At 60.3% G+C, this 27976-nt stretch overlaps 1 protein-coding gene across 5 annotated transcripts; it reads left to right on the top strand.

Annotated features, from left to right (window-relative positions):
- Nucleotides 1-43: 43 nt before the first annotated feature.
- Nucleotides 44-27291, top strand: NDRG4 (NDRG family member 4). Of its 5 annotated transcripts, none has more exons than XM_059667899.1 (17): nucleotides 44-200; nucleotides 9099-9193; nucleotides 10967-11011; nucleotides 17735-17840; nucleotides 18035-18155; nucleotides 18242-18304; nucleotides 18912-18972; nucleotides 20602-20688; nucleotides 20775-20831; nucleotides 21205-21308; nucleotides 22025-22081; nucleotides 22182-22233; nucleotides 22729-22776; nucleotides 22937-22972; nucleotides 23069-23120; nucleotides 24464-24502; nucleotides 25248-27291. In XM_059667899.1, exons 2-17 carry the CDS (start codon nucleotides 9122-9124, stop codon nucleotides 25400-25402), a joined length of 1155 nt encoding a protein of 384 aa, XP_059523882.1. In that variant the 5' UTR covers nucleotides 44-200; nucleotides 9099-9121; the 3' UTR covers nucleotides 25403-27291. The 5 variants fall into 5 exon arrangements, with proteins under 5 accessions (XP_059523882.1, XP_059523880.1, XP_059523881.1 ...); XM_059667897.1 differs by lacking the exon at nucleotides 44-200 and adding an exon at nucleotides 601-766; XM_059667898.1 differs by lacking the exons at nucleotides 44-200; nucleotides 24464-24502 and adding an exon at nucleotides 605-766.
- The last annotated feature ends 685 nt before the right edge of the window (nucleotides 27292-27976 follow it).

Genomic DNA, 27976 nt, shown 5'->3' with positions numbered 1-27976 from the left:
GGGCGGAGCGCCCACGCCCACCACACCCACGTGGCACGCCCCCTGCGCCGCCTCGCCGGCCTCCGCCCCCCGCCCGGCCTCCGCCACCAGCTGCGGCGCGCGGGGAGGGACCCCGGGCGCGGACACCTGCACCCGCGCGGCGGCGGCGGCGGCCAGGTCCTGTCCCCGCCTGCGCGTCTGTCTCGCTCGCATCGCCCTCGGTGAGTTGGCGCCGCCCTCGGCCCTTTCCCCTGCTCCCCGGGTCCCCCTGTCCTTGCGGCTGCGGCCGAGCCTCCGCGCGCGACCCATCCCTGCGAGCCGGGCACCCCGTCGCCGGCGCGAGGGCCGCACCCTCTCCTCCGCCCCGGGCTCTCCCTCCTCTTCCCAGCCAGACGCGGGGACCCGCGGGGCCACGATCCGGCCGCCGCCCGCGCCTCCCCCACCTCCACACCCGGTGGCGGGGCCTCTTTGTTCCCGGCGGGCGCACGGGCCCCTCCTGTCGCCGCACCCACCCCGCGCGCTCCCCCGCCTCCCGGGCTTCACCCTGACCAGGTGGCGGCGGGGCCGCGGAGGGGTGCGCGGCCGTCCCATTGGTGGATTTGTACAAGCGTTTCAGGGGGGAGCGCGCGGAGGGGGCGGCGAGAGCGCTCCTGGCTCGGCGGCTGCTCCCGCGCCGCTCGCGCTCCCGGGCTCCTGGGCTCCGCGCCGCCCGCCGTCCTCTCCCCGGAGCCGGCCGCGCTGGGCGCCGCGATGAAGCTGCTGGGACACAGGATCGAACTGCTGACAGGTACCCGGCCCCGCGCCCGCCGCCGTCCGGTTGGAGAGGGGCGCGGCGCCCGGGTCTGGCGGCTCTGGTGGGAGCGGGAGGCGGGGGAGCGGAGCCAGCGGAGTCCCGGCGCCCGGCGGGTGGAGCGCACGGCCGGAGCGCGGGGCGGGGGCGGGGGCGGCCTCCTCGCGTCTCCGAGGGGCCGAGCTCGAGTCGGGTCCCTCCAGACAGTGTCGCTCGGTCCCCAGAGACAGGGGCTCCCGACCGCGGCCGCTGCTCCCTGCTCCCGGCGACAGCCTTCGCTCCTCTCGGAGAAGTTTTCTGCCGGGAGGAGAGCCCAGCGCCTGGGAAGTGGGGAGCCAGGTGGACCCCGTGGCTGGGGACCCTCAGCCGGGAGCCCCTCTGGGGGCTGGAAGCCACATGCAGGGCGCTGTGGCCGGAGGTCCCCAGAGGACACTGGGTGTGCCCGGAGCGGGAGGCAGGAAGGGGGGGCCGGGGGGCCGGGGCTGAAGGTGGGACACACTCTCCCAGGCACAGGCGGCCCCTGGTGGGGGGCTGTGGAGAGACGGGGCCGGGGCCGGGGAGCGGGGAGGAAAGGGAGCCGGTGCGGACCCCACCGCCTGGCGGGGGAGGCGCTCCATCGCTGCCTCCGGACCGACAGAGGCTTCCAGTAAATTCCTCGGCCCCGGGAGGTCTGGTCGCGTCCTCGCGGGCGCAGGAGAGCGGAGCGAAGGGCCCTGCGGGGAGAGGGCAGGGGCCGCGGCGCGGGGTGCGCCGGAAGCAGGCTGGAGCCCGCGTGGGGGCGAGAGAAGTGGAGAGATTGGAGCACGTGGCAGTGTTTGAACTGGACCCTGAAAGGCAGGCTTTTTCTGTTCCTGGAGCGGGAGGTGGCGTTGCAGGCTGCAGGCTGGAGGGAGCCGCGGATGCAGAGGCCCGGGGTGTGAGAGCGGCTTGGACTGGGAAGGGGGTAGGGGGGAGTGGAGTGGAGGCTGGAGGCCGGGGAGCGAGGGGCGGGGCGCTGGGGGCGGGTTCGGGCCGTGAGCCCCGCCCTAGCCGGTGTGGCTCAGTGGAGAGAGCTTCGGCCTGCGCACCGAGGGGTCCGCGAATGCCCGTTAAGCAGCAGGGACTGGTGCTCCTGTCCTGGGCCGGCTCACAGGCAGGGGGCGCTGGGGGGCTGTTTTGGAAACTCTGCCAGGTCCTCAGAGGTGCCCCATCTGAGCCCAGTTAGCCACGGGGCCGGCCCTTCCAGTCCCTTGCCCGCTTTTCCGTGTTGAGCTCCCCTGAGGCAGGCCTGCCCACCTGGTTTCACAGGGAGCGGCCAGGCCCGGCCAGCATGGCTCAGTGGTTGAGCATCGACCTATGAACCAAACCAGCTGGTCTGGGTTAGATTCCCCGGAGGGGGCGTGCAGGAGGCAGTCGATCAATGATTCTCTGTCATCATTGATGTTTCTATCTCCCTCACCCTCTCCCTTCCTCTCTGAAATCAATAAAAATATTTTTAAAAGCGGTTGGGGGGCCGGTAGGGGGGTGGGGGTGTGCAGCCCTGGCTGCCCAGCTTGCTAATCCCCGAGGGGAAGTGTTTCCAGCCGCATGGGTTTTGGGAGCCTTGCATGCGGGACTGAACTCCTGGGTCCCCCTCCTGCTCTCCCAGCCGCAGAGGGCTGGGGGGGGGTGCTCTCAGGAGGCTGTGCAGGGCTCCAGTGGGGTGCCAGGCTTTGGGGTCCCCTTCAGTGTGGGGACCCTCATCTTCTGGGTACAGGGCTCAGGGCCCTTCCTCCCCCATCAGACAGGTTCCAGCAGACTCTCTACGCCAGTGGTTCTCAACCTGTGGGTCGCGACCCTTTTGGGGGTCGAACGACCCTTTCACAGGGGTCGCCTAAGACCATCGGAAAACACTTATATAATTACATGTTGTTTTTGTGATTAATCCCTATGCCTTAATGATGTTCAATTTGTAACAATAAAAATACATCCTGCATATCAGATATTTACATTACGACTCATCACAGTAGCAAAATGACAGTTACGAAGTAGCAACGAAAATAATTTTATGGTTGGGGGTCACCACAACATGAGGAACTGTATGAAAGGGCCGCGGCGTTAGGAAGGTTGAGAACCGCTGCTCTACGCCCTCATAACAACCTGCGAGGTGTGTACATTATTTCCTCCTTTTTACAGATGAGGAAAAGGAGGCACAGAGAGGATAAGCCACCCCTGTCATTGACCGCAGTTGCCCTGGGAGTCAGGGCATCTCCTCAGTCCCGTCTGTGGTTTTTGTAGCTTCCCCTCCCCCCCACACACCCCCCTTCAGCTCCCTCCTGTCCCCGTCCCCCTCCCACAGATCTGGGTTCAAGCCCCAGCCCACCGCTGGCCACCCGTGTGGTGTCAGACAGGTGGCTTCACCTCTCTGACTTCAGTTTTCTCGTCTTCTCCGTGGAACTGTTGAGCCCTCCCTGGGAGAGGTGGAGTGGCTCGCTGAGATAGCACAGGTGACACACCCGGCTGGGGCTGAGCCCCGGGGTGGGGGGGCACCTCTCGGGCTTCGTCTCCCCTCTTTACAAATGTGTGGTCTGTGTCTCAGCAGTTAGATATTTAGGAACAAATAAAGTGGTTGAGGGTCGAGCTATGAACCAGGAGGTCACGGTTAGATTCCCGGTCAGGGCACATGCCCGGGTTGTGGACTCCATTCCCAGTAGGGGGTGAGCAAGAGGCAACTGATCAATGATTCTCTCTCATCATTGATATTTCTATCTCTCTCCCTTTCCCTTCCTCTCTGAAATCAATAAAAAATATATAAATTAAGGTGTTTATATATTTTTAGAGGCATATATATATATATATATAGAGAGAGAGAGAGAGAGAGAGAGAGAGAGAGAGAGAGAGGTGTTTGTTCAAGAATGGCTATCCTGTAGTTAATAGAAGAAAAAGAAAAACTGGAAATAATAACCTCCGAGAGGAGGTTAAATATAGGGTGTCCCCCCAAAATGTATACGCACACGCTGAACAATTATAAAGGCAGTGTTTATTAAAGTACATTTCCTTTTCAAGATTGAGCTAGCAGCTGTTACAGTGTGTATACGTTTTTTGGGCCACCCTGTAGAGTCCCATGCATTCACATCAGGGAACCCCAGGCAGCTGCGAATTTTGCTGCCAAAGTTATTTATTCACCTGAACAGATGTCCCCTTATGTAATAATAATGTCGTAATGATGGTGGTGACAGCTCGCGCTTGCATGGCATCTGCCATGTGCCAGGCACAGTCCGGAGTGCTTCCTATATAGTCACTCACCATCATAACCACCTGTGAGGTGTGTGCTATCATCTCCTCCTTTTTCAGATAAGGAAAGTGAGGCACAGAGAGGTTCAGCAACTGGCTAAAAGTCACACAGATGGCAAGCAGTGGCTGGGATGTGAACCAGGGTCTAAACGATGTTTCCAAACAGTGTCTTGTTGCCATAACCGGTTTGGTTCAGTGGATAGAGTTTTGGTCCACAAACTGAAGGGTCCCGAGTTCAATTCCCATCAAGGGCATGTGCCTTGGTTGCAGGCTTGATCCCCAGTAGGGGGTGTGCAGAAGGCAGCTGATCGATGTTCTAACTCTCTATCCCTCTCCCTTCCTTTCTGTAAAAAACAATAGAATATATATATATTTTTAAAACGTGTTTTGTTTTTCATCTTTTTCAGTGTATAGATTAGCACTGGAAAAGGAGTCAAAGAAGATAATAAAAAAAACGTTAACAGTGGTTTTCTCTGGTTCAAAGGATTCTGTGTGCTTTTCACTTCTTTTTGCTTTTCTGTTTTTCTGATTTTTCCAGTGAGCGTGTATTACATGAAATTCAAGTTTTATTTTTTTATTTAAATATATTTTATTGATATTTTTACAGAGGGGAAGGGAGAGGGATAGAGAGTTAGAAACATCAATGAGAGAGAAACATCGATAAGCTGCCTCCTACACATCCCCTACTAGGGATGTGCCCGCAACCAAGGTACATACCCTTGACCAGAATCGAACCTGGGGCCCTTCAGTCCGCAGGCTAATGCTCTATCCACTGAGCCAAACCACTTAGGACCAAGTTTTATTTTTTAAAAACAGAAAAGTAGCAGATGTGTAGGGGGAAGTGGCCAGTGCTGGGGTTCTGAAGAAGCCACACCGTGGGAATCCTGAAGAAGCGCACAGTAGGGGCGCACTCTCAGGAAATGCTTCACAGCCAAAGGTCTTGGTGTCAGAGGAGCTGGGATTGCGTGGAAAAACACAGGCGGCAGCGACCTCCAGACAGAGGAATTCAGACCCCCCCGCCCCCCTGCCGTGTGAGGAGGCTTTAGGATACCTTAAACCACTTACTTCACTTATATTTTCCTTTTAAAGAATTCACAAGAGTGGTAAATGCTTTTAAAAACCTGGGTCTTGCCGAAACCGGTTTGGCTCAGTGAATAGAGTGTCGACCTGCAGACTGGAGGGTCCCAGGTTCGATTCCGGTCAAGGGCATGTACCTGGGTTGCGGGCACATCCCCAGTAGGAGATGTGCAAGAGGCAGCTGATCGATGTTTCTCTCTCATCGATGTTTCTGACTCTCTGTCTCTCTCCCTTCTTCTCTGTAAAAAAGTCAATAAAATATATTAAAAAAAACACACAAAAAAAACCTGGGTCTTGAGTCTGAAAGGGTCAAGTACAAAAAAAAAAGCAGAGTCCCAAAAAGTTCTGAATCGGTCATTCTGCGAGTAACAGTTCTGAAATGACTGTGTGTCTACACGGGATGAACAAATCAGCAAAAGTATCACGGAGACAGAGCCACGCTTCTCATCCTGGGAGAAAAAATCACAAATAAGGAAAGAGGGAAGTTCGACTACACGGTGTGGTGTGGAATGGATTGAAAGGTATCAGGACGGCTCGTTTCTTTCCAACCCGGGCCCGGCAGAGGCTCCCAAAAGCGGCCTGGCGAGAGGAAGACGGGCTGTTGTGCCGTCCGCGAGGCGGCGAGCACAGGACACGCCATCTCCACGCACACGCGCATCCGGGAGTGGGGGTCAGGAAGTGTGCCCAGCGGGACCCGGAGAACCCGGATTTGCCCTCAAGGAGATGGGAACCCCAGGCGGGCGCACTGACACCGGACTCAACAAAGCTGCCCTGGCCAAAGGAATAAGAAAGGTCCGGTTCGGCATCCAGGTGCCCCAGGTGCCGTTGTCCAGAAAATGAGATGGGGATGAAGATTCCCCGAACCAGCTCTGTGTGTTGGTCACCGATGTACCTGCCACCACTTCCAAAAATCTACACAGTTCACGTGGCTGAGAACTAACTGCTGATTGTCAAAGTTATCAAGCTGCAAAAAAAAAAAAAAAAAAAAAAAAAAAAAAAGGATCTGCATAAATTCCAGATTTTATGATACATACAAATGGATAGATAGAGAAGTGTGTATATTAGTATACTCATATATTTTTTCTTTTTAAACATATTCTTACTGATTTCAGAGAGGAAGGGAGAGGGAGAGATTGAAACAGCAATGATGAGAGGTAATCATGGATCAACTGCCTCCTATACACCCCATGGGGGATCAAGCCCGAAACCTCGGGCATGTGTCCTGACCCCAGGAATCAAACCGTGACCTCCTGGTTCATAGGTCGATGCTCAACCACTGAGCCATGTGGGGGCGGCAGGCAATCGTGACTCTTTTTAAATCATAACTTTCTTAGGGAGAAACTTCTCTGCCCCTCCCCCCGTGGGAACATCCGCCCTGGCCTCTGTTCCCGTGAGCCCCAGGTACCACGAACCCCACATCCCCAGCAGGGCCCCGGCTGCCTGTTTTCCATGGGCGGAGCCACTCCCAGTTCTCTGGATTCTGAGGTTTCTCTCCAGCCCTCTTCCCCTCCGCCCTCCATCACTGGCCGTCTGTCCCTGCACGGCCCTCTCAGCCCTAAACATAGCACCGTCCTTGGGGGCATGGCCTCCTGGGTGGTTTCAGACACCCCTGGGTGAGAACGGGGACACCCCAGTGCTGCCGGCAGATAATGGAACTGGGTGCTAGGGGAGGCTGGCGGCTAAAAAGTCCTAATGGGGGCAGTGTTTTCCAGGCCGGGACCCTTCTGCTAGCCCCCCCCCCCAGATGGCTGGCTGAGGGAGCAGCCCTCAGAAAGGCTGGAAGAGAAAGGGGTGGGGGCGAGGGGAGGGAGGATGCCTTGGTAAAAATACCGCCCATCTGGGTTGTGTTAACTCGTTTCCCAGGAAACCGCTGGGAACCAAACGCTGGGGCATGGCATGGGGATGCAGGGACCCGGGGCCCTGGGTGGGCACGGGCCTCCCTGCCTGGCCTCTGGGGGTGAGGCTCTCCCAGGGGCTCCCCCGCTCTCCTCCTTCCAGGAGGCTGGTGACCAGCAGCTCCCAGCCCAGCGTCCGCATATCCCAACCCCAAACCGGACTCGCGGGGTTGAGGCATTGAGGCGTCATCTTTGTGCCACTCCAGAGAGCTGAGGCCCTTCTGGCTGGAGGCGACAGCCCAGCCTCAGAAATGGGTCCCCTCCCCGGGCCCCAGGCAACCACTGGGCCTACTGCCCAGGCCCTGGGCCTGCCACAGGGAGAAGCCAATGCAGCGGGGTGGGCAGGGGTGGGGTATGGCGGGGGGAGCGGGGTGTGTGTTTGGACCAACCAGGCCTGCCACAGAAATATGTGCTCTTGACTGGAATCGAACCCGTTACCCTTCATTCTGCGAGCCAACGCTCTAACCATTGGGAAAACTGACCAGGTCTTGCTTTTTTTTTTTTTTTTTTTTTTATGTTGTTTGTCCCTGATTTCAGATCCCAGGCCGCCGTTTTCAGTCTTCCACCGGAGATAATGCCTGTTAACATGAGGATATACATCCTCCTGGGCTTTTCTGTGGGGCTGTTTGTAAAGGGCGTCCCAAAAATCTTGCGTGAGCATTAACAACAACAACAAAAAATAAAAGCCTAATTTTACTTGGTTTATTGAATCAGATTCTAATATCTGTTGCCCTTTGATTGCAATCCCTTCAATTTGATAAGCATTACCAAGTACCAGTTATGGCCCAGGAGCAGAGACATTGAAGACCAATGAAGATCACGGCTTTGCATATGTGCCAGCAAAGCTGTGGAGGCCATTTACCCGATGTGCTATTCCATCCATAACCCTATACTGTATACTTTATGAATCAATAACAAATTTACAATTTTTAATTATAAACCTGTGTTTTCTATCAAAATTACTTCTTGCGTGAATTTTGGGACACCCTTTATTTCTCGTCATTGGGATAATATTGTATGTTTTATCATTGCCTTTTCTGTTTATTGTGACACAGCATTTTCCCGTTAGTAAAAATCTTTTATAAGTCGCTGACCCGTCGTTTGTCCTAATTCCCTATTCCTGGACACCTCGAGTCTTCCCGTTTTCCTCTCATTTCATAAATGGTGCTGTGGTGAGTGTTCCTACAGATCAAATCATTAGGTCCCTCTCTGGGCTTCTTAAGAAATTTCTCCCAGGGAGAGGATTGCTGAGTCCGAGAGTATGAAGCTTTTAAATAATTTTAATTCATCCTGCAAAGCTGCCCTCCGGCAAGATGTATCCTTTTATACACCCACGAGCAATATGAGCAAAGTGCCGGCTTCAGGACGCCTCAGCCAGCACTGCAGCCTGCCAGGGCCACCGGCCAAAATACGGGGTCTGGTTCTCATCTGCTTTTCTTTAACTTCTAGTGAGCTTTCATGTTTTCTTATGTATTTATTGGCCAATGTTAATTTGTTCAAATATATTTTTATTGATTTCATAGAGGAAAATAAAAACAGCAATGATGAGAGAGAATCCTTGATCGGCTGCCTCCAGCACGCCCCCGCCCCCTTCCAGCACGCACTACCCCCCCCCCCCCCTTTCAGGCCTGCACACCCTGCATGTGCCCTGACCAGGCCAGGAATTGATCCATGACCCCCTGGTTCAAAGATGGACGCTCAAACCACTGAGCCATGCCTGGGGGCAATGTTTTTTATGAATTTCCAGTTCATGTCCAGGGCCCGGGCCAGGCAACCGAGGTACATGCCCTTGACGGGAATTGAACCCGGACCTTTCAGTCCGCAGGCGGATGCTCTATCCACCGAGCCAAACCGGCTAGGGTGAAACATGTTTTAACTTTTAAGAGAACAAATACTACCGTGACATCCAGAGCCAAGCAGGGAGCCCTGCGGACGGAGCCTTGCTGCCCTGCGAGGTGCAGCGACGGGCCCAGGCTTGGGGACCGGGCATGGAGCCGGCGGTGGTGCCCTGGCTCCTGCCGCAGCCCGGCCTCGTGCTGGGAGCGTCAGGGCAGGGACCGGGCGCCCCGCCGCAGCAACCCCAACCTCGTCCTCCCCCCTCCCAGGGCTCCTGCTCCACGACGTGACCATGGCCGGGCTGCAGGAGCTGAGGTTCCCCGAGGAGAAGCCGCTGCTCCGGGGCCTGGACGCCACCGAGCTGGTGAGTCGCCCCCTCGCGGTCCTGGGGCGGAGAGCGCCCCCTCGTGGCCAAGAAGGGAACCGCGTGTCTTCCCTCCGGTCTTGCCCCGCTGACCCGCAGGCCAGGAACACTCAGGCCACCTGCGAGCCTCGTCCCCTCCTGGGGAGAGTCCCGTGCGTCTGACACCCAGCCAGCCTCGCTGCGGCTCTGGCTGTCTTTGTGGCTGGGAGGCTCTTTTTTTAAAATTTTAATATGTTTTTATTGATTTTGAGAGGGAGAGAGAGAAAAAGGGAGAGGAAGAGAGAGAGCAACATTGATGTGAAAGCGAAACATCGATGGCTGCCTGGGAGGCTCTTGGGAAGTGTTATCCCCATTTCACTAATGAGACCACTGAGGCACAGAAGGGTTCATTCACTGGGCCAAGGGCACACAGCCATCAGGGCGTGAGGCTGAGCTTCACCCCTGGTTCTGGGAGGCCCAGGAGGGTACCCGCGGGGCAGTGCTGTGTCCAGCAGGGCACCGCGCTTCCTCCCTGCTGGGCCTTTCCTGGTCCCCAGCTTCTCTGTCTTTTCTGCGTGAGCTCTGAGGTTTGACGGCCCGGCCCGTATCGCCAACAGGGTGCCTCCAGGGGCAGGGGGACCGAAGCAGCTGAGGTGGTTATTTTGTCCCATGAGGCCTAGGGCTAGATTCCAGAGTTATTTCTACCCTTTACTTCCATTGAAAGTGGGAGAGAAAGAGGGAAAGACAGGGAGAAACATCGATGTGAGAGAAACACATCCATTGGTTGCCTCCTGCACGAGCCCTGACCAGGGCCCGGGCCGGGGAGGAGCCTGCAACCAAGGTCCGTGCCCTTGACCGGAATCGAACCCGGGATCTTTTGGTCCGCAGGCCGACACTCTGTCCACTGAGCCAAACCGGCTAGGGCTACCCCCTGCTCTCTTGTTGTGGTGACGCCTGGCACCCTTCCCCTCCCTGCCAGGAAAAGCTGTGGGTCCACACTCATAGATTCCACACCGTGTGGCCTGTGGCCCGGCCTCTCTGAGCCCCCCCTGCCCTCCTGTCGTGGGAGCCCTTCACATTTTCCATGAACAGGGACATGGATGTGAGCAGCTGCTCATAGGCTCCTCCGCCAGGCACTTCCAGCCCCGCGCCCGGCCCTTGGGAAGCCCTGGGTCACTTTCGGTAACATAAAGGTGAGTGGGGTCCTGGCCGAGGTGGCTCAGTTGGTTGGAGTGTCGTCCCATGCACCAGAAGGTCTCGGGTTCGATTCCCTGTCAGGGCATATGCCTAAGTTTCGGATTCAGTTCTGCTCTGGTGCGTGCAGGAGGCCACAGATCCATGTGTCTCTCTCTCCCACATCGATGTTTCTTTCTCTCTCTCTCTCTCTCTCTCTCTCTCTCTTTCTCTGTCTCTCGCTTAAAAAAAAAAAAAAGAATGGGGGCCCTACCTGGTTTGGCTCAGTGGATAGAGCGTCGGCCTGGGGACTGAAAGGTCCCAGGTTCGATTCTGGTCAAGGGCATATACCTTGGTTGCAGGCACATCCCCAGTAGGGGGTGTGCAGGAGGCAGCTGATCGATGTTTCTCTCTCATCGATGTTTCGAACTCTCTATCCCTCTCCCTTCCTCTCTGTAAAAAATAAAAAAAAAAATATATATATATATATATATATAAAGAAATATTTATTTAAAAAAAGAAAAAGAATGGGGAACAGGGTGCTAGTCTGTTCAAGGCCAAGCCGTGGGGGCCCCTGGCCAGCCAGGGCCTAACGCCCACCCCCTCTGTTTGCTCCCTCAGGAGAACTCTGACACCTTCCTCTTGGCCGAGGACACAGACTGGAAGGTAGGACTCAGCCACCTGAGGTGGAGGACTGACAGCTGGCTGGCCCCTGGACCACCCAGCCTGGTCCCTGAGGAGGGTCACACCCTTCCATGTGCCTCAAGTGACAGGGGCTCAGCACTGAAGCCTCCAGGGCCACCCTCACTGTCTACAGTGGCTCTACCTGCCCCCTGCCCCCTGTCTCCTGCCCCCTGCCCCCTGTCTCCTGCCCCCTGCCCCCTGTCCCCTGTCCCCTGCCCCCTGTCCTGAACAGAAGGGGGAAGGGAGGCCTGGGGGAGTGAGGATGGAGACAGGAGGGAGGGATGCTGTCATCTGAATCAGCATTTTCCTCCAATGAAAGCTAGGCTGATGCTCCAAAATAGCTCCCTGTTTCTATGGCAGCTGTTGCCGGGACAACCATGTCCTCTTTAGCGGGATGCCAGCTTCCCTGTGAAAACCGAAATCGCCCTTTGTTTTTATTCCTTCTCACCGTGATTTCACTCACTCAGCCAGTCATTCCTCCGCTCTGAGTTGCGTAGTGGCCCTTTACTCCCGGGTCTGGGGAACCGTCTGGCAGCAGACACAGTGGGAGCCTCTCCAGCTCCGGGGCCCCGCTGGCCACCAGCACACGCTGAACCAGCTCAGACCCTTCTGGGCCCTTCGTCCTGGCTCCCTGGAACTGGCCCCCCAGGCCTGGGCCTGACTGCAATGTGGGTCAGTGTTCAAGCCCCAGGACAGCCCCAGCCTCGTGGTCTGCAAGGGTGACGTGGCGGTGGGGCGACGTGCTGGCTCCTCCCCGGGCAGCAGCTCTGCAGCCAGGCTCCGCGTCTGTGAGCCTGGCCTGGGTCACGAGCCCCTTCAAGGACGCGAGAGCGAGCTCGCGCTCCAGTCCCCCAGGAGTTCCAGCTCCAAATACAAAGGCTCTGGAGCTGGGCAGGAGGGAACAAACAGGAGACCTGGGAGGGAGAGAGGGGAGGGATGCGGCCATGAGATAGCGAGGCCCAGCCAGAGGTCTGGGCAGGCATGTCCTCTTTGTCCTCCTGCCCCGGAGAGGGGGGGGGAATGTGTGGACCCCTCCCCAGGAGGGGCTGGTGACATCAAACCCCAGAGCAGCCAGTCCCTGCCTCATCTTCCTCAAGGAACGTGTGAAGCATTTGAGTAGTAGATCCTGGCATTTCAATACGAATTTGCTACTCTTTTTTAAAAATTATTTTTTTGTATTGATTTCAGAGGAGAAGGGAGAGGGAGAGAGAGATAGAAACATCAATGATGAGGGAGAAGCATTGATTGGCTGCCTCCTGCACGCCCCACACTGGGGATCAAACCGGCAACCCGGGCATGTGCCCTGACCGGGAATCAAACCCTGACCTTGTGGTTCATTGGTCAACACTCAACCACGGAGCCACGCCAGCCGGGCGCATTTGCTACTCTTACTGATGCCCAAGGTGCCAGGGTGTTTGTAAGCCTCAGCTTCCTGATCCTTTCTCATATGTGTGTGAGCTTCATGTGCTATCCACGCAGCTACCTGTGCACGGGCACTGCCGCTTTCCCACTTACAGAGGTGGAGGCTCAGAGAGGTTGACTGGCCTGCCCAAGGTCACACAGCAGAGATGTGGCAGAGCTATGTAGCAGGACCGGGTTCAGCTAGCAGGTCCAGAGCCTGCCTTGTTCAGCCACAACTGCACAGGCTCCAGGGAAGGGGCCAGCAGTTTGGGACGGCACAGGGACTGTCCCATGTTTCCAGACACGGGCGGGGCCCCGGCAGGAGTGGGGTCAGGCCCAGAGCGATTGATGCAACTTTTTCTCATTCTCAGAGCAGCTCTGTGTGGAAGGCACAATTCCCGTTGTACAGTTGCGAGGCCTGGGGCACAGGGAAGTTAAATCTTGCCCAAGGTCTCCCAGCGAGTGGGCGGGGAGCTGGGACTTCACCTCAGGGCTGTGGATGTGAAGCAAGTGGCTGAGCAGAAATGGGGCCACAGCTTGGAGTGGGCAGTGTCTGAGGTCAGCTTCTCGCCTGAGCCCAAGGGTGGGAAGGCCATGCAGCGGTCAGAGGCTGGAGGGAGCATAAGATTGGATGGGGACCACGGAGGAGCAGGGCTTGGTGGCAGAGAGGGTGGGAGGCCCCCTGTCCCCCACTCCGAGTAGCAGCTGGGGGGGATCTTGTGGGCTGTGCCTTTGCAGCCGCCTCAGTGGCTGGAGCCACTTCCTGTGTCCAAGTGGCTGCAGGGAACAGGGAGAAAGGCCAGGACGTGAGGGGCCCGGGACACCCCGTTCCACACCCTGGCTGCCCTGGGCAAACGCAGGGCCCAGCGCTCTGGGCCAGGCCTCCGAGCGAGAGGTCAGAGAGGGGCCAGGGAAAGTTCTCGGTGCCCACCCCCCCAGTCACAGGCCCGGGCCAGGAATAGCATGCCTGGCAGGTGTTGACCAGGTCACTAGGCACCCGAGAGGGGAGGGAACTGCCGCCCCCAGCGCAGCCAGCCAGTGTGCAGCCTGGTGCGAGTGGCGCGGTCCTTCAGCAAAGAGACAGAATGGGGGCACAGCGCCCCGCACCCCTCCCTCCTCCACCCCTCCTTCTTGTCCTTGGGCTCCCTCCTCTGCCCCCTCCCTGGCCTATTTCCTCTCGTCCTTTGCTCTCCTTTGCTCCCCGTCTCCTCTGTCTCTACCTGCCCGTCCCTGGCCAGCTCCCACCCACAGCCTTGTTTCTGGGGTGGGGTCAGGGCATGGGACCTGAGGGGGCTCATGTGTCCTGCTCCCCTGAGATCTGGGAGCCAGGCCGCATGCCGGGTGGGTCTGCGGGGAGGTGGGCAGGACATCCGTCCTGGCTGCAGGATGGGGTGGGGGAGGGCAGAGCTGGTGCATGCCCCACCAGACTCCTGGGCCTGCAACCTACCCAGGCCCCTGTGCCTGGAACCCCCTCTCTGCAGTGTGGACGGGCGCTGGGTGTGCATGTGGGCAGCGTGGGGGCTGCCCTAGGGGAGACCCTGGCAGGTGGAGAAGACGGGAGTGACTCCCCACATCCCCTCGAGGCTGTGATCCAGGCCCTCCTGCTGTGGAGGCTGGGCTTGGGGCCCCCCAGGTCCCTCCGTGCTCCCCAGGCTATAGGTCAAGGGCACACCTGTGTGGTCCCTGAGAGGCTCGCGGGTGCCTGACACAGGGCCCCCCCTTCCCAGGACCCCGTGTGCAGCGGGCTGCAGCCCTCCCCGCGTGTCCCGTGTTGCTAGGGGCTTGGGGATGCGGAGGAGGCTGGGGACCATCCCAGGGATGATGCGTTGCTGGGGGTGGGGGTGAGACAGGCGCCGGGCTGGGTGAGCGAGGACCTCAGCAGCCAATGGGAGCCAGGTTTGTCTCCCGACAGCCAATCTGGAAGCGGGGGCTGCGGGCCGGCGAGTGGCTGCTCGGAAACCCCGCGGCGGGGAGGGACCGGCCTGGGGCGGGCGGCTCCGCGTATAAACGGTGGCGGCGGGGCGCCCGGCCCCAGAGCTGCTGGTTTCCCGCTGGAGCCGCCCCTGCCTCCGACTCCGGTGACTCAGGCCTTTGTCTGCTCTCCCTGGCGAGGCTGTCACCTCCCTCCCTCGGCGAGATGCCCGAGAGCTGGGATGGGGTGAGTGCGGGCGGCGGGCGCGCAGGGCGTCCGGGAGGAAGGCGCACCCTCGGCCTCGGGTCGGCTCTGCCTCCAGCCGCCGCGCCTCGGGGAGAACTGGGCAAGGCCGGCGGGTGCTGGTCTCGCGGCGACCCGGGCCCGCGGAGCCACGGGGAGGGAAGGGGTAGCGGCCAGGCGGGTGCGGGGGGCGGGCTGGCATCTGCAGAACACGCACTGGGCGGGGACTCGGCTGCACGTCCGTGCGGACGCGGGCCAGCGTGTGTGCATCTCCCTGGCATGTGCCCTTCGCCTGGCCCCTGCCCGGCTGGTGGCGGCCTGGCTCCTGTGACCACCTCAGCCCCGGGCAAGCCGAGTCCCTGCGTGGGTGCGGGGGTCGGTGCGCGCAGGTGTCTGGGTTTGATTCCCGGTCAAGGTGTCTGCACGCACGGGCCCTGCGCGCTGTCCTGTTTGCGTGGCTGCACCTGCAAACCGCAGCCTCTTCCTTTCCTCGGAGGCGCACGCAGCCCCTCCTTGGCCCCCGGGGCGCTGCGGGGAGGTCTGGGGCGAGTGCTAGCCGGGCCTTTAGGCCGGGTTCCTGCAGGGGCGGGGGAGGGGGCACGCGGAGGGTCAGAGGGGTGGTCATGCTTTATTTGGGGGGTGGGGGAAGGCAACGGGCGCCCCCTCCCACCTGGCAGCAGTGCCCAGGGTGCTGTTCCTCCTCAATGATGGGGAGACGGGGGCGCACCGGCTCCTCCACCCCGGGCCGGGCTTGCCTTGCCTGGCCCTTGGACCATCGCCCGCACCCAGACAACACGCAGCGCGGCCGGGTCTGCGGAGCGATCGGTGCTGGAGACGGGGAATCGCGGTAGCGCTCCCACCACCCCGCACCCCGCGCACTGAAATGCAGCTCCCAGGGCCGCAGCCCTCAAGGTCAAGGACGAGGGGAGCGCGCAGGCCGAGGGGTACCGGCTGCCCCGAGGGGTACCGGCTGCCGCAGCGCCTCTCGCGGCGCCCACCTGGGGGCGGGGGCGGTGACGTCACCAGGAGCCAATGGGAGAGCTCAGTCCTGGGTGGGGGGCTCTGAGGGTGCCCGGCTGCCGCCCTTGGGGCGCCCGCTGTGTGCAGCCCCCCTCCCTCCCCGCCAGACTGGGAGCTCGGCTGGGTCTGAGCTCCTGGGTGGGCGGGAGGGTGCAGCCAAGGGTACCGGGCTGCGCGGGAGCTCCCCTCCCGCCCCCCACCCCCCACGAGCTGGGCCTCAGTGGGGCAGGCTCTGCAGCCGCCCGGGGCTAGTGATGGGGAGGCCACATCGGGGCTGGGAGGGGACAGGCGCCCCCTCACTTGCACCCACTGACTGGGTGTGAAAACTGCCGTCCCGCGCCCCTACTTGTGCCTGGAAGGGCGACAGTGACCCGTGCGCTCAGGAACTGCCCTTCCTGCTGCAAGCGCATTGCAGCTCTTGTTCAATGGGCACCCCTCCTGCCCCCAACCCCGCTCTGCATGGGGGGCACCCTTCCTGCCCTCCACCCCTCCAGCCCCCCAGCCCGCCTTCCATGGCACTGTGCACCCCTCCTGCCCCCCACCCCACCCTCTAGAGCTGAGGGTGGGGAATTGGGGGTACAGTATGGCGGAGTCTCTCCGTCACACTTGATCTCAGAAAAGGCAGCCGCTGGCTTACCCCCCGAGGTCTGCACCTGGCAAGGCCTGCCCTCCCTCTCAGGCCTTGACCTTGGGCACAGCATTTCTCCTTTGCAGCCTTCGTGTGCTCCTCTGTGGCTGAGGTCCCTGTGAGCGTGCAAAGTGTCCAGTCAGTGGTCAGTGAGCAGGAAGTGTGGCTTGTTGGTGGCCCTGAGGGAGGACAGGCCTGGGGTGGGGGAGGCAGTGGTGAGCCTGGGCCCACCCAGAGGGTGACAGGGTGTCTCTGACAGGACCTCGCAGCAGAAGGGTGGCTCCCAGGGTGTGGCCTTTGGCCGCCAAGCTGGTACCACCTTGTCACTCCCCGCTGAGCTCAGACCCGAAAGGCCAGTCCCCAGGAAGCTGTCTCCTACCTCCCGAGTCTGTCCCTTTCCTGTCGGGGGAAGGAGCTTGGGTCCTCTTTGAACCTAAGTGCCCACCATGTGCAAACCCCTGGCACACAGTAGGTGCTCAGTCACGTGCTGTTTCCTTCCTGTCCCGGCCCTAACCCCACCTCCAGCTCAGTGGCCAGCTCCAGGGCTCCCGTGGCCAGGCAGGGCCGTGTGTCCAGCTCCGGCTGCCCCTGGGGACTCTTCCCATGGAAGGGCCGAGACTGACCGGCTTGCAGAGGGACCAGCCAGCAGGGCCCCTCCCAGGCTCCGGACAGCCCAGCCCAGCAGCCCCCTTTCTGGGCGCTCTCCAAGTGCTAGCCACCCCGCAGACCGCAGCTTCTTTAGTTCTCGGAGTCCCTCCCAGAGGGCTGGGCCGGGCACAGAGAAGGGGTGAGCCTGGCCCAGAGTCACACAGTAAGGGGCAGAGCAGGTCTCCAGCACAGCGCCCAGCTCCTGCTCCTGAAAGACAAATGAGCAAAGCCAAGGGCGTGAACACGGGAGCAGCCCAGAGCAGCCACAGCTGAAGGCAGGGGTGGGGGGGAGAGGGGCGGGGGGGCGGAGAGGAGGGGTGTCTAACTGGGCCCTTCCTGAAGGAAGGCCTTGGGTTCGCAGGGAGGGGCTTCACGGTGGAAGGAGGTGGAAGGACAGGCCGGAGCAAGAGCCTGCAGGTGTGGGTGTTGGAGGCGGGGCCTGGTCCCTTGGGGTAGTTACTGAGGACTGAGGGGAACTGAGCAGCAGCCCTTCAGCGTTCCTAGTGGGGGAGGAACAGGTGAGGGTGGGCCCGGGGCGGGGCTGGAGGGGCAGAGCTGTCCCCGGAGGCTGCGTGCAGCAGGGCCTGGGCCGCTGCAGCTCCCCCACTGGCTAGTTTGCGAAGGGGAACCAGGACCTTCCCATCCATTGTCCCTGTGCCGGACTCCCCTGCCCTGGGAAGGGCGCTCCGCCCGCTGCATCCTCTCTGCCTCTGTGGTGAGAATGGGATGTCCCGCCCCGTGGGGCCCGGAGGCCGCCCCGCAGGCCCAGCAGCTCCCGGCGGCCCCCCAGCCCTTCCCCCAGAGGAGCCAGGAGCGGGGACTGCCCAGAGCATCTTTCCGTCTCTCCCTCCAGGAGCATGACATTGAGACGCCCTACGGCCTTCTGCACGTGGTGATCCGGGGCTCCCCCAAGGGGAACCGCCCGGCCATCCTCACCTACCACGATGTGGGCCTCAATCGTAAGTGTCCACGGCCGCACCCGGCCGTTCCCCACCTCACATCTGCCCTCCTCCCCCCGAGGTCCCCACACACTCCGCTCTGTGTCCTTAGCCACTGGGGGCCTTGGTTTCCCCACTGGAGCGTGAGGCTGATCACCCTCCCCCTGGGAGCCGGGGCCTCCCCCCTCCGCTCAGCCACAGATGTGTCTCCGCAGACAAGCTGTGTTTCAACACCTTCTTCAACTTCGAGGACATGCAGGAGATCACCAAGCACTTCGTGGTGTGCCACGTGGATGCGCCCGGCCAGCAGGTGGGGGCGTCCCAGTTTCCTCAGGGGTAGGTACCTGAGTCCCCCTCCCCCGCCTCTCCCCAGCTCTGTGCCCCAGGACACGCCTGGGCCTGACCTCCTGCCCCTCCCGCAGGTACCAGTTCCCGTCCATGGAGCAGCTGGCCGCCATGCTCCCCAGCGTGGTGCAGCACTTCGGGTGAGTCCCCCGCAACCGTCCCTGTGCCCACCGCCAGCACACGGCCACCAGGCTCTGGCCGGGGTCCGAGGGGTGCCCACCACCCCCACACGGCCACCAGGCTCTGGCCGGGGTCTGAGGGGTGCCCACCACCCCCACACGGCCACCAGGCTCTGGCCGGGGTCCGAGGGGTGCCCACTGCCACCACACGGCCACCAGGCTCTGGCCGGGGTCCGAGGGCTGTGGGTGGGGCCTGCTCGGATGACATTTAGGGGAAATGGCACCGCTGGCTCTAGAGCAAGCATGTCAAACTCAAAGGCTAACACGGGCCAAATAAATGAGGCATGCGGCCCGCGGGCTGCAAGTTTGACGTGTTTGCCCTAGAGCAGCGGTTCTCAACCTGTGGGTCACGACCCCTTTGGCGGTCGAATGACCCTTTCCAGGGGTCACCTAAGGCCATCCTGCCTATCAGATATTTACATTACGATTCATAACAGTAGCAACATGGCAGTTATGAAGTAGCAACGAAAATAATGTTATGGTTGGGTCACAACACGAGGAACTGTATTTAAAGGGCCAGAAGGTTGAGAACCAATGCCCTAGAGTGACCAGCCTCGCTCTCCTGCAGGTTCAAGTACGTGATTGGCATCGGCGTGGGAGCCGGAGCCTATGTGCTGGCCAAGTTTGCAGTGAGTTTCCCCTCACCCTCCACCCCCACCCCCAGGGCTGGCCTTCCTGGCGCGGCCCTTCAGCCACAGTGACTTTCCTGCTCTTCCTTCTTCTCCTCCTCCTCCTCCTCCCCACTTCCTCTGCACTTGGAAAAGCCTTCTTTCCCCTTAGTCCCTAAGGACACTGTTTTTTAAGGTTACTTTTTCCCCCTGGCTGGTTTCTCAGTGGTTAGAGCATCAGCCCCCGGACCGAAGGCTCTTGGGTTTGTTTCCCTGTCAAGGGCACATACCTCCATTGCAGGCTCAATCCCTGGCCCTGGTCGGGGCTCGTGCAGGGAGGCAACCAGTCTCTCTCTCTCTTTCTCTCTCTCTCCCTTTCTCCCTCTCTCTCTCTCTACCTCTGCCCCTCTCTTCTACTCTCTCTAGAAATCAATGAAAAAAATACCCTGGGGTGAGGATTTTTTAAAAAAGGTTACTTTTTCCATACATTTCCTCGAGTATAAACTATAACTTGCTTAACTATTATCTAAAACCAAAATTTCTGTTATCAGCAAACTACAGAACTAATTGCTCTAGCCACAAAATAAGGATTTGCCTAACCACTCACCCACCAATTAGGGTAATATTTAAACGTTTAAACCAGCCCCGTTTTAACCAAAAATGACACATCTGTTCAGTTGGCGAGGTTTTAATGAAAGTCACATTTCAAAAACATCGTGTCTGGCAGGAGCCACCAGCTTTTCGTCCTTAAAAACAAAAACTTCATTTTTCAGGATCCAAAGGATTTCTTTCTTCCAAAGAAATGACCAAGAATTTTCAACTCTCCTTTCAGTCCCAACACGTACACATTTTGTTAACTGTAGACCAGGCCCCGCCACCCCACACTGGACAGCACGTGAGCCCTGTATGCGGATGGCCCCCTGAACACGGGCAGACGGTGCGACCGACAGTGTGGGTCCCACGCCTAAGGAAACAGGCCTTGGTTCCCTGTGACCAACATCACCAGGGCTTCCTCGTCTGTAGCCGCAAAGAAACAAGATGTTCTATTGAAGATGTTTAATGCTCAGTTTTGCAACAGCAGCCATTCCAGCGATATATTAAAAGGGGTGAAAAACAGTGATACAGCCCAGCCGGCGCGGCTCAGGGGTTGAAAGCCCTCGACCTATGAACCAGGAGGTCACAGTTTGATTCCCAGTCAGGGCACATGCCTCTGTGATGGACTTGATCCCCAGTAGGGGGCGTGCGGAGGGGGTTGATCTGTGATTCTCTCTCATCATTGGTTTCTCTCTCTCTCTCCCTCTCCCTTCCACTCTGAAATCAATAAAAATAGACTTTTAAAAAAAAAACAAAAACAAAACACAGTGATATAGGCATAGATTCAAAATAAATCCATGAATTTGGAAAGCTCCCAGCGGGGCAGGCTGAGCCGGGCAGCTGGCAGTGGAGCCAAGCAGGTCCCCAGCTGTCCGGGTTGGGTCATCGGTGGCATCTTGAAGCTGTCACTGACCGTGTCCTCCTCCTCAGACCCTCCCCACCCCCTGTGAGAGAGACAGGCAGGGCCAGAATTCCACAGCCTGATGAGTGGGTGGGGAGTTCGGGGTTCCCTGCCCCCGTCCTGCTCCCCCAAGCCCTGTCTTCCTTTCCCGGCAGCTTATCTTCCCAGACCTGGTGGAGGGGCTGGTGCTGATGAACATTGACCCCAACGGCAAAGGCTGGATCGATTGGGCGGCCACCAAGGTGAGCGTGGTCCCCCTGGTGGGGTGGGCGGGGCGGGGGCAGGGATTGGGGGGACGGGCTCACACTGACCCCACCTTGGCCTGCAGCTCTCGGGCCTCACCAGCACTTTACCCGACACGGTGCTATCCCACCTCTTCAGCCAGGTAAGGGCGTGGGACCACCTCACAGGAGTGGGGCTGGCGGGTTGGGGTGTCACGGGGGCGCCTCACAGCTGCTGAAGGGCCCAGTTCTGCCCCTCTCAGCCGGGCAGGAGGATGGCAGGGGGTTATACGGTGTCTGACCTGCCTCTCTCTGTCCTCTGCTGTTGGCCATGAGGCTGGGCCCCTGAAAGACAGGTGTGGGGAGACCTCCTCCCACAGCTCCGTGGAGCCTCCCCTCCCTTCCTCTCCCCTCCGCTCCCCGGGTCCCGCCTTCCACCTTGGGGGGGTCTCCACCTGCCCCCACCCTGCCAGGAGCCGCCCCCTCGGAGCCCGCCTCCCCATCCTCGCTCTGTCTGTCCCCTCCGCTCGGGCCCAGGAGGAGCTGATGAACAACGCGGAGCTGGTGCAGAGCTACCGGCAGCAGATCGGGAACGTGGTGAACCAGGCCAACCTGCAGCTCTTCTGGAACATGTACAACAGGTGTGGGCGCGGGACGCGGGGCGCAGGCCCAGGACCCCTCAGTACAGCCCCCCCCGCCCAGGGGCGCAGGCAGACGGGCCACACCGTCCCCAGGGTGCAGATGAGCAGAGTCAGCCTCCGAGAGGAGTCGCTGCCTGCCCAGGGTCACCCCCGAGAAGGGCACAGGGAGCTGACTTCATTGTTCCTCCTCCCCGGGCATGGCCGGCGGGAGCCATGAGGATGCGGGGAAGCCCGACCCCCACACCCTGAGCCTGGCGTGTACAAGGGGGGAGGTTGGATGGTTTTCATGCTGTGCTCCTTGGAGCCCCTTTGGGGGGTAGCCCTGCAGGGAAGTGGCCAGGCCCCCTACTCGCCACCTTCCCTTCTCGTCACCCTACACGGACTTACGAAGCCAGCTGAAGCCAGCTGCGTGCAGGACGGGGAGGATCGGGGAGAATGGGAGGCCCGCATCCCACCGCACAGGGGGCGCTCATCCAAGCAGCACTTAGTGGGGTGGGTGGGGCCCAAGGTGAGGGCCCACCCGGCATGCGTTTGGGTGTCCGGGAAGAAGTTTGGGGGTCACACATGAAGGGAGCCCTAAGGCCCCGATTTATGCAGCGCAGCCCAGGCCTCCAGGGATGTGGGGCCCTAATTAGGGGGTGGGGTGGGATGGGGGAGGCTTGGGAACACCCCCATCCGGTCCTGGAGTGACCATTCTGCCTCTCCCTCTCCCGCAGCCGCAGAGACCTGGACATTAACCGGCCTGGGACGGCACCAAATGCCAGGACCCTCCGGTGAGCACCCCTCGCCCCCAGCCTGCCCCTGCTGCCCCCGCCTCCCTCCACGTCCCCCTAGCCTTGCCCAGGCCAGACAACCCTTCCCCCGTGTCCGCAGCTGCCCTGTGATGCTGGTGGTCGGGGACAACGCGCCGGCTGAGGACGGGGTGGTGAGTGAGGGACTGTGCTCGGACCCGGGGTCGGGACAGGAGTGAGGGGGCCACTGGGCTCCGGTCAGCAGCCAGTCCTTGACCAGCCCAGGGACCCCTCAGGGACGGGGTGGTGGCTCTCATCTTCCTTCCCCACACCCCCTCCTTCAGCTGAGGGAGGCCTGGAGGCCCAGGGGAGCTGGGCCAGGGCAGGCCACCTCCCCACCCCCAGCAGTGCGACCCCACCTCCGTCTCCACCCACCTCAGGCCGGAGGCTCAGACCTCTCTTTGCTCTAACAAGTGGCCCCTTCTCTCTGGGACAAGTCATTCCTGACCACGACTGCACCAGTGCGGGTGGGGACCGTGTGGCCTCTCCTGTCGGAACCCGGGGAGCAGGCGGCCTGGGGGTGCCAAGCTCCGGGGAGAGCACTTGCATTAGCGCTTGGGGCAGGTGGCTCCCAGGCCCCCCAGGGGCTGGGTCCCCTCCCTCCGCTGCATCTGGCTCCTCCCCCTCAGGTTGAGTGCAACTCCAAGCTGGACCCCACCACCACGACCTTCCTGAAGGTGAGACCCTCCTGCCCACCCTGGGCCCGGCCTCAGGGAGAGGCCTGCCTCGCGTCCCGGCCGGGCCGGCAGATCTGCTCAGCCGAGCCTGTCCGGGTGTGTGGGAGCCAGGCTAGGTTTGGGTGGGCCCTGCTCCGCTCACTCTCCTCTCTCCCTGCAGATGGCGGATTCCGGGGGACTCCCGCAGGTCACACAGGTGAGACTCAGACCTCTTTCTTGCCTCGGCTGGGGCGGGGGACCTCCTCCCTCCCCCAATGCTAGACGGTCAAGCATGTGCCTGTCCCCCCCGCAGCCCGGGAAGCTGACTGAAGCCTTCAAGTACTTCCTGCAAGGCATGGGCTACAGTAAGTACCCGGCACCCCGCCCCCAGCACCCACAGGCGGCAAGGGGGCCGGCACCGCCAGGTGCGCTGAGCAGCCTGGGGGCCGGGCGCCCTGGATGGGGGCCTGGGTGCGGGGTCGCTCTCTCCACACGCCCCCTGCTGCCAGGGCGTCTGCACCTCCGTGCCCAGCTCTCCTGGGCCCTGGGGAGGCTTTGGGCACCGTGGCATGGCCAGGTCCCGCCTGAAGGTGTCAGACACCCCCCACCCAGGGCTTTGTCACAGCTGGGAGATGGGCACAGAAGAGCGGGCTCGCGGTCTGGGCCGCGGAAGGCACATGGGCCATGTGGGTGTCAGGAGAGTTCCCAGCAGCACCCAGCCTGGGCCTGGGCCCCGGGGCTGGGAGAAGTGCTCCTCTCCCTGTAGGCAGCTGGGCCCGGGTGGCATTCTGCACATCCTGGGGCGAAGGGGCCGCGGGCAGCACTGGCCCCCGACACGCCCCTCCCCCCTATGTCTCCAAACTTCCCCTGTGCTCAGATCCAGACTGGGCTTGTGAGCCCCCAACACGCGCACACACGCACACGCACACACACATGCACACTCACCTCCTCCACCCCTCTGCTGCACACACCTGGCTCCTGGTGGAAGCAAACTTCCTCTCCGCGACGACTTTTTGTCCCTCTCCCTGAAGTTTTGTGCCTCTGGACCTGGGGGGGTTGGGGGGAGGACAGGCCTGTGCTGGGAGGGGAGGCGGGAGCCCCGTCCAGGAACAGCTCTCCCTATAGCCAGGGCTTCGCCTCTGTGAGAAGTAGGCAAGGAGGCCTGTGGTGAGACAGCAGGACTCGGAGCCTGAGCGGAGCCGGCCTGGAGCACGGAGGCGCCCAGTCAGCATCTGTGGGATGGGGGGATGGGCAGTGCCTGTCAGGGCCCGGGAGAAATGCCACCGGGAAGCCAAGAGCTGGGGGGACCTGGGAGGTCGTGCAGGCCTCCCCCATTCTGTCCCTGGGGGGACTGAGGCCCAGCAGAACGGTGAGGGGGTGAGGGCGCTGGGACAGATATGGGCCCAAAGGCCTTGCTGACATGAGCCCTGCAGTGCCCCAGAGGCTGGGGGCCGGGGGGGGGGGCAAGAAGCGCCCCCTCCCTGCTGTCGGGGCTCCAGGGCCAGGCTGAGGTCAGCCTGTGCTGTGTGGTTCCTTCTGTGGCTGCTGCGTGGTAGGTGGGCAGGAGTGGGCTCCCCGAGGCCCTGGCCCTGCCTCCAGCCCTCAGCCTGTCCTTCGGTCTCCTCTTCGGTCCATCTCACCCCTTGCCTCTCGGACCTCGCTCCTCACCGTGTTCTGTCTCCCCTCCCGGCTCTGTCTTCTCTCTCAGTTGCGTACTTGAAGGACCGGAGGCTGAGTGGAGGAGCAGGTAGCCCTGGAGCCCCTCCCCTGATGCATGGCCCTCCCGTGCTCCCCTGCTCCTTCCTCTGGCTGCACTGAGCCAGCGCATCTCGCTGTGGTTTGGAACCTTCTCGTGTCCTGCTTGTGCGCAGATCCTGGGTGGCACAGGCTTTGCCCCTTTTTAGGGCTCTGGATTGGCTGGGTTCGAGAGCAGCCTTGCTCCGAGGGAGGCTTCCGGAGCTGTGGCAGCTGGAACCAGACCCTCTCGAGGGCGGGCCCAGGCCCGGCCCTGCCCCAGCTGAACAGGTGGCCCGAACAGGTGGCCGGATAAGTGAGGAGGGTTGAGTCTCGCTTGTGAAACGCAATGAGGCAGAAATGGGATTTAGGGCAGTTTGGCCTCCTTTGCAGAATCACCCCCCTCTCCCAGCCCCCCCATCCTCTCAAGGCAGGCCACGCTGAAACAATACCCCTTCCTTCCCCCAGCTCCGGGGGAGCTGGTCAACTCCCGCCATCCTGGCCTTGTCTCTGGCCAGCTGTGGCGAGAGGGTCCTGCTGGCGTCTGTGGACCCCGGCCCGGCCCTGGCTCGCTCACTGTCACTGGCTGCATGCCTCGGGCTGGCAGAGCCGACGCCAGAGCCCTGGCTTGGGACGGGCCTCTGTGCCATCGGAAGAATGGGTCTCGCTGGCCGCTTTGCTTGCGTGAGTCCTTCTCCCGCCTGTGGTGCCCAGCCCTGCCCGCTGGCCCTCATGCCCGGCCCCGCCTCTGTCCACAGTGCCCTCGGCCAGCATGACCCGGCTCGCCCGCTCTCGGACCGCGTCCCTCACCAGTGCCAGCTCGGTGGAGGGCAGCCGCCCGCAGGCCTGCACCCACTCGGAGAGCAGCGATGGGCTGGGCCAGGTCAACCACACCATGGAGGTGTCCTGTTGAAGCCCTGGTCCCCTGAAGACGCCCACGTGCCCCCACCTGCGTCGAGGTCCCACTGCCACCCTCGCGCCCGCCGGCTCCTTTTCTGTTTTGTTTCTTTCTGTGAGGGCGAAGGGAGGAAAGGGGGTTACGGGTCTCAGATGCTATAGCAGAACAGTCTCCAGGGGGTCCCCAGGCCCCACCTCACTAACCTTGTTGACCTGGCTAACTTGGGCCCGTTCTGCCGAGTCCCCAGCACCTGGGTGGGAGGGGGACCAGCTAAGGAAAAGGCTGAGTCCCTCTCTGGCCAGGATCCGGGATGATATCCTGGGTTAAAGAAAGAGCAAGGGATGACCCCTGGGGCAGGCAGGTTTGACGGTGGGATGGAGTGGTGAGGTGATGGGCGCAGCTCAGGCGCTGGCATGAGAACCAGGAGAGGCAGCAGGGAGCCCTGGAACCCCCCACCCCCACCCTCACCCCCACCCCAGCTCCCACCAAGCACATCTGATTCTGTCTCATAGCACATATGACAATCATCTGAACAGTAGCCACAAGGGGGCGCTCCCACAGGCCTCTTGCGGGTACTGCAGGGGCCAGGCAGGCAGGGGCTGAAGGGGATTTCTCTGTTCAAGGAAAACAAAAGAAAGGACCATGAGGGCAGGAACCCCACAGACTGTCTCTTCCGGCTCACACACCCCGCCACCGCCTGGCCCTGGCCCATGTCTGTGCCAAGGCCCGGAAGCAGGTGGTCTCCTGGTCTTCCACCTCCATAGGGACCTGGCTTGGGGCTGAGGTTAAAGGCTGGGATAGCCAGTGAGGATGGGGTGTACCTCTGCCTGCCTTTGGGAGCCAGCATGTGGCCCCAGGGGGCAGTGGCTGAAAGTCCCAATAGATCCCTCTTTTGCCCCCCAGTTTCCAGTGTGGCCAAGGCCGCCAGAAACATGGTATTTCTAGGAAGAGCCCTGGTAGAGTTATGCTGGCGTTTCACCCAGGCATCCCTAAGCAAGGCGAGAGAGTTCCTGTAGAATTGGTCCAGGGTGTCGAGACTCCCCAGGCCCCATCCCATCTCAGCCTGTGGAGTGGCTTGGGCTGGGGCTTTGCTAGATCCGGGGGTGGGAGGGGAAGGTTCCTGCAGTGAACAAGGACCAGGCAGAGGAGAGAGGCTCCCCTCCTCCCCCCCGCCCCCTCCTGCCCCCTAAAGCCCAGGACTGGGCCGTATATTTCCCATCCACCACCTTATCAGGTAGAATCTCTGGGCCCAGAAACCAGAAGCCATTTGCCTCAGAGCCTGAGTCAGTTGCCACAAACCCCCAAATGAGTAAAAAGAAAGGGGAGAGAGCTATGAAAATCGGAGGGCCGGGTGTGTATGTTGGGGAAGAGGGGTGTGCTCTGAGGCTGGGAGGATACCCATATCCATGTTTCCTCTGCACAATTCCCCCCCCCCCCCCTAATCTTAAGCCATCGCTAGAATTCTCTAGAGCCTGGTGGAGTGTTAGTCTGTGCCCAGTTCTATTCGCTCACGTGCTTCCTTTGAATATCGAATGTGACCATTTGAAAAGCTGGTAGAATTAATCCCTCTTACTGTAGATAGTGCTGCAAGTTGGATTTCTCTTGTTTTGCTGTGTTCTTTCAGATGAGATATCTATAAATATCTATACATTATATATATATGTATGTATATCGGGTCCTCCTGTGTGTGGTTTTCCATCGGAGGTTGTCTCTTCTTTGCTCAAAGTGAACTTTCAATGGAGTTTATTATTTTCCTCTCTGTACAGGGTGGAGAGCCTAACTTTGTGTATTCTAGTGGCTAATGTCATGAGACTCGGAAATGACAAAATGTAAAACAAGTAAAAACCCTTGTCAACATAGAAAGAGTTAACTGTGCCGAAAACCAATAAAGAAACTAAAAGGAATTTGGGTATGGTGATGCCATGCCCACCGTGGGAAACTTTGGAAGAGACAAAGTTTAGGCTGGCAAAGCTGATGCCTGTGGGGGTGAGGGTGGGGGAGTGTGCAGGGTGAGGGTGGGCACTTCCATCTCCATGTTCCCACTTCTTGTCCCTTGTCCCATACATTATGCTGCCAACCCTTACATGAACTCTACAGGATAGATATCCATTATCTTAGTGTCACAGCGGAGGAAACAGACTCCGAATAAGGGATTTGCTGTAATAAAGCCAAGTGGGGAGCTGGCATTGGCATCGTTGGACTTCCAAACACAAGCGTTGTAACCTCTGTGTTCATTCGTTGCCTTGTTAAATTTAACAGCAGGCTCCTTCCCCAGGTTTAGCCACTTATGATTAACTCAGCCGTCTACCCAATAGGCACTGAGTTCCTGCTGTGTGTCAGCTAACAAAGCAAGTAAATAAAAATTAAACCCACTGTGTGCTATGCAGAAAATGAAAACAGGAATATACTAGCGCGTGTGACAGGAGCTTATCCTAATTCTGTGAGCCCTGCCCACGCCGGCATGGAAACTGCTCTAATTGAGCAAATAAAACCGGCGATGACCACAGCTAACGAGTGGCGGAGATGCAGGCAGGCCAGCGCCCGCCCGGTGCGCCGACAGCCGCAGCCGCAAGGCCCTCAGCTTCGCAT

The sequence above is a fragment of the Myotis daubentonii genome, chromosome 15, assembly GCF_963259705.1.
Source record: "Myotis daubentonii chromosome 15, mMyoDau2.1, whole genome shotgun sequence".
Classification (NCBI taxonomy): Eukaryota; Metazoa; Chordata; class Mammalia; order Chiroptera; family Vespertilionidae; genus Myotis; species Myotis daubentonii.
The sequence above is the reverse complement of the archived record's forward strand: the minus strand, read 5'-3'. Positions and strand labels throughout refer to the sequence as shown.